Source organism: Sinocyclocheilus rhinocerous, unplaced genomic scaffold (assembly GCF_001515625.1).
Source record: "Sinocyclocheilus rhinocerous isolate Xijiao unplaced genomic scaffold, SAMN03320098_v1.1 scaffold1110, whole genome shotgun sequence".
NCBI lineage: Eukaryota > Metazoa > Chordata > Actinopteri > Cypriniformes > Cyprinidae > Sinocyclocheilus > Sinocyclocheilus rhinocerous.
The window spans coordinates 322,799-333,002 of NW_015653168.1; the positions used below are offsets into that span (position 1 = coordinate 322,799).

General features: G+C 37.6%; 1 protein-coding gene across 14 annotated transcripts in view; it reads left to right on the forward strand.

Annotated features, from left to right (window-relative positions):
* The window catches only part of LOC107715609 (myocyte-specific enhancer factor 2A-like), a 105,964-nt gene that overhangs the window by 27,175 nt on the left and 68,585 nt on the right, over positions 1-10,204 (forward strand). For all 14 annotated transcript variants that reach the window (XM_016521752.1, XM_016521751.1, XM_016521754.1 and 11 more), the window contains one exon: positions 8,348-8,568. In XM_016521752.1, coding sequence (XP_016377238.1) covers positions 8,515-8,568 — 54 coding nt within the window. In that variant the 5' untranslated portion in view covers positions 8,348-8,514. The remainder of the gene's footprint in view (positions 1-8,347; positions 8,569-10,204) is intronic.

Below are 10,204 nucleotides of genomic sequence, written 5' to 3' on the forward strand. Positions count from 1 at the left end.
ATAAAGAATATCTCTTTGGATTTGAGACTTTAGTCTTTGAAACTTTACAGATCTGCTTTATGCACCAAGAGCTTGTAAAGGAAAACTTGAAATTGCATCATATGACCCCTTTAAGTTTTTAACCAAAGAATTCAAAGTTTATATATATATATATATATGCTTGCTATATTTTAATTTTTTTAACCAGTTCAAATTTAAAATAAAACAAGAATAATTTTTTTTTATTTTATTTATTTATATATATTATATATGTGATAAAAACAAAAAACAAATAAAAAACAAAACAAAACCTTTGAATCAAAATGATTGTTTTATTTTTAGCATCATTTTTTTTTTTTTAGCATCTTTTAATACTTTATACTTTTTTAATACTTTACTGCTTTTAATTTAATTAATTTTTATTGTATTTTTATTTATTTCATATTTTTGATATATACTTTTAAAAAAAATGTTTTAACTAAAGTTTAAATTTAAAATAAAACAAGAATTCAAAATGAGCCATTATGAAAGAGTCGATTCATGCATGGTCTGTTGCAGATCTGGCTGTGATTTTTTTTAATAATAAAAAAAAAACTTTAAATCAAAATGATTGTTTTATTTTTAGCATCAGTCAGAAAAAAATACTTGTATTACTTTATACATTTTTAATACTTTTCATACTTATAATTTAATGCGTAAAAATTTTTTTCAATGGAAAACACTTTCACACTTGTTGAGTTTTATAAATATACAGTACATAGAAGTTAATTTGTAGCCCGTAGTCGCTCATATTCTTGATATGTTTTCAATATAGCTCAGGAAACCCCAGTTTATACAGTTAAGGGATTAGAGGAACACTCTCCAAAATGATAGGTTTGTGTAAAAGTGAGGTAGTAAAGGTTTGGCGGGCAGATGAGGGAATGCGGTGTGTGAGTGTGTGTATGTGTGCGGTAATTACAGTGGGAGTAGGGCATGTTTTATTGAGTGTGAAAAGGCCTGACCCCAGTACCAGCCCTCCCACTCTCACATTGGCTTGTTCCGAAGGGAGAGAGCGCGAGAGGCCTATCACTAACACACGGCTTGTTTTTCTCACACACGCTCACACCCACTCACACACGCACGAACAGCGCAATCAGTTACATTTATATAGACCCTCTCATCATGGGATCATCTCAGTTACAATACACAATCATCCCGAGCAGTATGAATGACATGGGAGTTAACTTGTTTATAAGACAAGGGAGTGTCAGCATGTCAGGTGGGGCCTCTCCTCACATCTTGAGCTGTGTGAGATAAATGCATGTTTCATATCTCCCATGCAAACCAAACCTATATTACGTTACACAAGAGAATTTTGTCCCCTGTTTCAGTGTGTGCGAGTGTGTTTGCACCGCATGTGCATAGGGATGGAACGATTACCGGTTTCACGATAAATCACGATAAAATGCCCTGACGGTTAGTATTACCGTTTAAAATTTAATTATCATCAAAACCGTGTTTGATTATCGCGCTTTTGAAAACTCGCGGTAAATCCTGTCCAGCCAGCATCAGTCTGACGCAGAAGCAGCATGCAATGTGGTTGTTCAGTTGTTGCAAATAAATATTTATTATTATTATTATCTAAGACTATAGAATAAAAGGACTTTGTTATTATTTTATTCAAATATTGTCTAATTGTCTTATTTACTATTAAACGTTTTCAAACTAAACTTGCTTACACTACCGTCTTAAATCATATTTCTATCACTGACGAAAAATATGTTGTCTTACATTAAAATAGACAAATTTAATTAGCCTATTCTATTTATGTTTGTATGTGAACTCGAAATCAACCCCAACTTTCTCCTAAAAGTTGGGATCTCCTAACCGAAGATCACATGATCTTCAAGTGATTTATTATTATTATTATTATTATTATTATTAGGGCTTCATGTTAATGCTAATTTAATGTTTATGCTAAAAAAGGTGCATATAGCTGCTAATTGCATTTGTTGTTTGTTGATTTTCAAATATAACACTTATTGAAATGTTTTCAGTGTGTGTATCAGTTCTTTTTGAACGTTTTCATCTAATTTCAACAAAACCGTGATAATATTTATAATCGTGATAATTTTGGTCACTATAATCGTGATATGAAATTTTCATACCGTTACATCCCTACATGTGCACCTGTGTTCGTTGGTGAGCAAGTGAACGACCCGTGTGTAGCGAGGTCAGGGTCAGCGCAGTAGAGATCGGCTTTGCTGTGCACATTCTGTGGGTCATGTACTCCTATTGATTTTCATGTCAGGCCCCGGCAGTTGCTCCTATAGAGACATATTCCCTGCTTATCGATCATAGTGACTGCAAATGTTTGGTAAGCAGCTTTCAAAACTGCTGGACTGGTTTAAATCAAAGATAAACTTTTGACCAGGTGCACCGCATCAAGAGAGCGCATTTGGAATGCATTTTTTGCGAATATATTATTGCATGTTTTACTCAAGAACTGTACTGTTGCCACAAATTACATCACATGTCAGTTATCTTAATGTTCACATAGTTTTAAATTCTCTGCCGACTGCCGTTCATTTTTGGCTTGATAGCATGCAGTGAAAGAGTGTGTAATATCCAGGAGAGCTGATGTAATCGGCAGTGGTTTTGGACTGCTGGCTCTGCTGCCCGTGTCCTGGAGCGCTGTGATCCAACAGACTCTTAGTGGATCCCACCCACAGCCAGCAAGCCCCACTGCTTCCACCCTACTTTTCGATAAACCCAGCTCAGACGGGAGAAGACTTTTGCTTTTGAATTCAACTGAGAGGTCACTACATACAGTATCTTCTCTGTTGATCTGAGGTAAACTGTGATAAACCACACTGACCACAATCACAAATTTTTTAAAGGCAATTTCATGTAAGTTTCATGTCATCATTAATAGGTATGCACTGATATCTAAGCCGTACTGATAAACCGATATGAAAATTCGGTCACACTTTATTTAAGGTCCAATTCTCGCTATTAACAAACCATTGACTATGACTTTTGCCTTAATAAACTCCTAATTTGCTGCTTATTAATAGTTAGTAAGGTAGTTGTTATGTTTAGGTATTGGGTACGATTAGGGATGTAGAGAATGGTCATGTAGAATATGTGCTTTATAAGCACTAATAAACAGCCAATATGTTAATAATATGCATGCTAATAGGCAACTAGTTAATAGTGAGAATTGGTCCCGAACATTCACATATTAATACATTATTTTGTCTAAATGAATCATTTTATATTGCAAGTGGATTTATTTTTAGATATGCTAAATAGTAGCCTATACATTTAACTTTATTACTAAATTATTTGTTTGTGTTTCTGTGCAACACAAAAGATATTTAAAAATGTGTATTAATACAGTGGCAGTCAATGGGGTCCAATTATTGTTTAAACCCCAATATAATTTTTTTGTGTTCTGTAAAAGAATGTAAGACATACAGGATGAGTACATGATGAAATAATTTTCATTTTCAGACAAACTAGCAGTTTAAAAGTGATTTAAGAGTAAAACAGTTTTTTTCTGGCTGTCCGGAAATGAAGGGGCTTGAACACAAGACTCAACTTGAGCTGTAATACACTCTACAGGACCAGATTAATTATAGGGAATAAAGGTGAAGTGAGGGAGGAGGAGGGATGCCAGAAGCGTTGTCATTGGAATGAGGTTTAAGCAGCCGTTTATATATCATTAGCATTGTGATTGACAGCGTTAAATGATCATGCTCTTGGCACTTTTTCTTCATAAAGACCATAAAGAAACTCCCTGTTTTTCATGAAAGCTAGAATCTGTAGGGCTGGGTGGAGGAGAGATTACTCACACGTGCACATTCCCGCTCGCTGTAAACGTATTAAACAAACATTGTTTCTATCAGATACATTCACATAGCTCCCTTCAGTTAAATATGACCGTAGCAGATAAACCATGTACAATATATCATCAACACAGTCAGTACAGCAAGATAATTGGAGAACAAGTGTTTATAAAGAACTAGAATACACCAGACTGTTTGCATTCCTTTTTAATGTCTTTGTGTTTTTAAACGCGTCTATATACATTGTTGCACTCAGATCTCATGATCATGGTTTTGATAAAAATATTAAGCAGCACAACATTTTTCAGCAATTTTCATTTTGAAGTATATTGAAGTATAAATGTTAATTACTGCATTTCTGATCAAATAAATGCAGCCTTGGTGTACATAAGATACTTCTTTCAAAAACGTAAAAAAAAAATCTTGCCAACCTCATATTTTTTAACTAATATATTTAACATTTTTGTAATTCTGTCTATAATTAATTTAAATTAATTCTATAATTGTACACGTTCTGTAATTTTGCATTAAAGGTGCAATAGGTGATTGTCTTCAGAAACATTTTTTGTTATGCTGGTTGCTCGGTCCGAGCGTTTTAATATGCTTTCCTACCTGCCTGTCAACGTATGTATTAGCATACCTCTGCACACCGGGTTCGCGCAGACAGGATACGCCATCAGCGCGTTCACGCACGCTGTGCAGACTGCAGACAGAGCGAGAATGGCAGACAAACATCAACAACCTGATCTTCCTTCCTGGTATTGTAGTACTTTTAAAGTTTTCTCACCGGTGAATGACACATGGGGAAGTCGTGGCCTAATGGTTAGAGAGTCGGGCTCGTAACCCAAAGGTTGCGGGTTCGAGTCTCGTACCGGCAGGGATTGTGGGTGGGAGGAGTGAATGTACAGCACTCTCTCCCACCTTCAATACCACGACTGAGGTGCCCTTGAGCAAGGCACCGAACCCCCAACTGCTCCCCAACAGCAAAAAAATGGCTGAAATGCTCCGGGTGTGTGTTCACGGTGTGTGTGTGTGTACGGAGGGTGGGACGTTCGTTTTCAGTGCTATCAGGCTAAAGTTAGCATTTTCCAAGATCTCCTACTGCACCTTTAACATTATAGTCTAAACAAATGTCTAGGCTCATGGACATCCTGAGTGAAACCAGGTCTTATGATACAGGGCCAAATGACATCCATTCCCCTGTATCTCCGTACAAGACACTACCACTCCACCAGTGTGCCAGAATGTCTCAGAGAAATAAACAGAGACTCACGATCAACAAAACACACTCGTGCGGTAATAGAGTCCCATTCTGCGTGCGTGACACAAGTCATTCAGAGCCTGCCTGAACTGCAGGACCGTAGCTTGTCTATGTCTGTTAAGTTGACAGAAATGTCATGACACAATGCATTACGCAGTCTCTGAGACGAGCATGATTTGTGAGCATGACAGCTCACAAATACGATTTAGAGCTACAAGCCTGGATACATGTAATTATGTTGTGCTGTGTTTGGATAAGCAGAACAGCATTGTTATGCACACAACAAACACAGATAAAGCCCTCAACTTCAACCATGTACATTTTCAATCAAGGAGCTCTTAAGCTTCGGATGGTTAAGCCAAATGTTTTCATTTCAGTTTGACGGATTAAAAAGCGAACAAATAAACTGTTTGGTTTTAATCTCTCAAGTTTAAAGTTGTTCATCGACAGTGAATAGAATATGTTGCATTTGCAGTCAATCCAGCATAGTTTCAGCCCAACACAAATCACCCCCACCCCCACCCCCCAAAACTCCCATTGGTGTAGGTTTTGTAAACACATTTCCATCATAAAGGTTTTTCAGTATTGAAAATAAGAAGAATGATTTATTAATCAAAAAATTTGCATGTTAGAATGATTTCTGAAGGATCATGTGACACTAGGGCTGCACGATTATGACAAAAATCATAATTGTCGATTATTCCCTTGAAATTGTAATTACGATTATTAATTACGATTATCACAATTTACATTGAATGATGTTTATACCATTGTTTGATGCAACTGCATGCCGTATTTTTATATGAAAATAAACGAGCTGAAAACACTAACTGAAAAACCTTTAGTGCTTTTCTATAGTATTAAGCCTCAAATATCAACTATACATCGGATTGGTTTCTTCTTTAAATTATAAAAAAAGTAAAAATATGAATGGTATTATAATGTTATACTAAAACTAAAACTAAAACAATGGAAAAACCCTTAAGATAACATGTAGAAAGAAAAAAAACATATCTTAAGCATGCAGAATAACATAAGTGGACTTTGAACGATTACGAAATTGTGGCATCCATAATTGTAATCGCGATTAGAAATTCGATTAATTGTGCAGCCCTACACTGAGACTGGAATAATTGTTGCTGAAAGTTCAATAAATTACATTTTAAAATATACTGAAATATAAGCCAATAAGTTATTTTAAATTGTAATATTTTTTCTGAATAAAAAAAAAAACTTAGCAGACCCAAATTGTGAATGATAGTGTATATCTTTAAAATTAAATGATTAAGTTATTAATAGTAATGAATAAAAAATGAATAATCCCTTTGTCAATCCTCTCTGCATTCTTTCAGCCTAACTCAGATCACCCTGGAAAAACGTCCCTTGTTGTAGGATTTTTAAACACATTTCCATCATGAAAGTTTGAATATGCCCAGCACTCAAAATAAACAATGCGCACATGTCGTGAGGACGAACGTCGAGCGAAGAGCTGACAGTTTTTCCTTCCTGCTGGGGGACATGGTGACTGAGAAAGAACAGTGTTGGACTCAGAGGCCTGGCGTGATGTGGTATAGGGAAATGTCTGATTTTGCCTGCCTGTTGTCAGAGTTTCCTTCTGTGGACAGACAGCGTGATCTCACTCCTAATAGAGACCTGCAGACACCTAAACACCCGTTACTGTTCAGCCAGTAATTATGGTGTTTATTTCCTGTGGGTCACTCACAGCCTCCTGGTCATCAACTTCCACATCTTTTTGCTGGCATCGTGCGGCTACAAAGCGTGTGGCGCTCTTTCGGCCTCTCCGGAGGAGAGAGTTTCTGCCCTCCCTCAGCGTCTCTTCAGATGTGAGATGTGGTTACATAGGCATTTTCTATTTACGTGTTCATCTGTGTCCATGCTGGACGGAGATGATGAATGCTTCCTCTGAGAGGTAGCCGGCTCTTTGTGGGCAGGTTAGCAAGGGGAGACAGGGACAGAAGTGGGAGAGGGGGCGACTCGTGCGCTCCCCGGGGGCAAACTGTGCTCTGAACCTTCTTGACTTGGCTTCCACGCTCTCTCTCACGTGTGAATTGCCTCATCTGGCCCAGAGGATTTAAACTAATGTCAGCCCGAGACTGGGTGCACTCTTAATCATCTTAGGAGCGAGAGCTGGCAGCAGCCGGGGTTATGAGAGGGAGAATGAGGCCTACTTGCTGTCTCCTGAGACGCTGTGCAGAGGCAAGGTGTGTGTGCTTTTGTCCCAGGTTGTTTTAGAGAGAGATGCAGACAGAGAGATACGTGGGAAGGAGGGAAACGAGTAAAGAAAACAGGGCGAGATGACCAAAGAGACTTTATGCACCGTGTGCATTCTGAAACCAGACAGATGACTTTATGACCCGCTTATTGGTGGCATATTGGCTTATCTGCTAAGGCTTGCTTCTCTTTAAGCCTGAAGTCAGCAGGAAGCATCCACAAGTTTTTTGTCTTTGCTTATTAGTCTGCTTACTTTCATTCAGTTAACTGTCTGCCACATAGCTGTCAATCAGCCACAGGACGCCATTATGATGCTTATTAAATATTGTTTTAGGGAGTCTACAGTTGAGAGAAAACTCTGATGGAGCATTTGAAAGATAGGATTGCGTAGATGTTTTTGTAGGGTATGTAAAGAGAAGTGATATGTGATGTTGGCATCACAACATTATTAAGATTGCATTACATTCACTGTAATGTAATATAAAGTATAATTTTACAATTTTAACTATTAGGATTGATTAAAGAGTCCAACATTTTCGTATGCATTTTTTTTTGTATTTGCGGAAAAAAAACAACGAACCTGATCCAATTTTTTTTATGACGGACGAAAGTTTCAGAGGCAGTGTGTAAACGTAATTGTTACAGCGTGAGGTCGTATTTATTTTTTAACGTGCGAAAATTTCAGACGAAATTGTGCAATGACCTTAATTCAGTGTTAGAGATCAACAGTGGTAATCTAAATAGAAAAATTGGGTGAATGAGCATCACAATTACAGATCCACTATACAGCGTTTTAGAATTTGAGGCTAATGATAAATGTCTTGTGAGTGGGCCGATCTCCAGCTGTTGAAGGGAAGCAGGTGTGAAGATAAGAAATCATTGTGGGTCTCCGTCTTATATCCTTCCTGCATGTATCAGGCAGTGGAAAATTTAGCATTTAGTCACTTTCATCTGCATCAGACCTCCTCTTTTGAGTTTTGCACATTTTTTTTTACGTGTTTTCTCTCTTTTTGTCTCTTTTTCTCACTCTCATTCTGTTTCACAGATCGTGGTGTGGACACCTGAAGAAAAAGACGCAGAAAGAAAGAGAGTGAGAGACAAAGACTCGAGAAGAAAGAGTGAAGTACAATGTGCTAGGGGAGTGAAGGCAGACAAACTCTCGTGTTTTTCTGATATTCTCGGGGTGTCAGAGAGACCAAGCAGGACGCCAAGATGGGACGGAAGAAGATACAGATCACACGGATCATGGATGAGAGGAACCGGCAGGTCAGTAGCTCCTTTACACATCATCCTTCATTTATTCCCACAGTATCTACTGTATGTATGTCTCGGAACCTAGTGAGATGCTAGCTAAAAAGCATTTTTTGACATTTGGAACGAGGCATACATAATATATTGCTACCAAATTGATTATTGATTGATATTACAGACTTTTTATTTATTGTATCCTCTATTTTGACATTTAGATTACCTTTGCTGTCAAAGTTATTTTTTAATAACACTGATAAATGTAATCTTTAGTAAAACTCAAAACGAATATCCATTTTTCGTTATGTAAAATATAATATTGTGATTCCTAAATTCCCTTGTAGCTTATAAAAAGTAGGTTTTCAGTGTTTAATTTATTTAGACAAAATGGATTTTAATATTGGCCATATATAACTTAATCAGCCATATCAGCCTGCATTTTTAATATTTGTGCATCCTTTATTTGGAGCATTTGAAACCCAGAGACAGAAAAATGTCTGTATTTTAATTTAGATTTTTTTATATAGATTTATTTTTCTAGTTTTTGATAGTAAATATATAGCTTAGAGTCAAATTGAGGATACTTACACTTCCATTCAAAAAGTTTGGGGTCAGTAAGATTTAAAAACAATTTCTTTAAAGAAATTAATACTTTTATTTAGCAAGGATGCATTTAATAGTTAATAAGTGGCAGTAAAGATGTTAATGAAGTTTAAAAGGATTTCTATATAAATGCTGTTCTTTTGAACTTTCTCTTCATCAACAAATCCTGAAAAAATGTACCCACAAAAATGTTAAGCTGCACAACCACTGATAACTATAACAAATGTTTCTTGAGCAAATCAGTACATTAGAATGATTTCTGAAAGGTCATGTGACACCAAAAACTAGAAGAGTAATGGTGATAGATTCAATAGAACTTGAATGCCTTCATGATCTTGTACACAGCAAACACAACAGGCCCGAAAGACCTATTTAATTATTGCTTAGTTTGGGCCATCTGTTCATTGGCTAAACATGTTGTCCCAGCATTCCTGGATAGACACACAGCAAGAGCCATAAAAAGGGACTGGGACACATTTCCAGCCATATTTACAGACGCGGCTCCCACACACCACCCTGAAATTTTGGTCCGGAGAAGCTGATGAGGCAGACAGAGCTGGTGCGAGCCAGTCAGTGTGGCAGCGACACGGAGCAAGGGGTGACTGGGGTGAAGTGGGGCGACTATAGGCCTCTCCCTTTTTCCCCTCTCTCTCTCTCTCTCTCTCTCTCTCTCTCTCTCTCGTTATTTCTCTTTCTCGCTCTCTCCACACTGGTGGATTTGTGCTGGGGCCCGGCAGGACCCGTTCCTCCCTGCGGTTGCAGCTGCTTGGTAGTAATTAGGAGCATCCACTGCACCACGGCACCCTCTCATTACAATGAGGAACAGTGGGACGCGCTGTGCCCTTCTCTCTCTCCATCTTCCTCTTTCTGCTTCTGTCTCTCTCTCTATTTTCCTGTCCTTTCCTCAGAAAAGTGCCAATGATCTGGCCAGCGACAGAGACAGACTGGAATTCACCCTTGTCTACTCGCGCTAAATATAAATAACATAACACAGTCCTGTCTGGTCACTGTCGTTGCAGAGAAGGGAAAACACACATACAAAACAGATGTG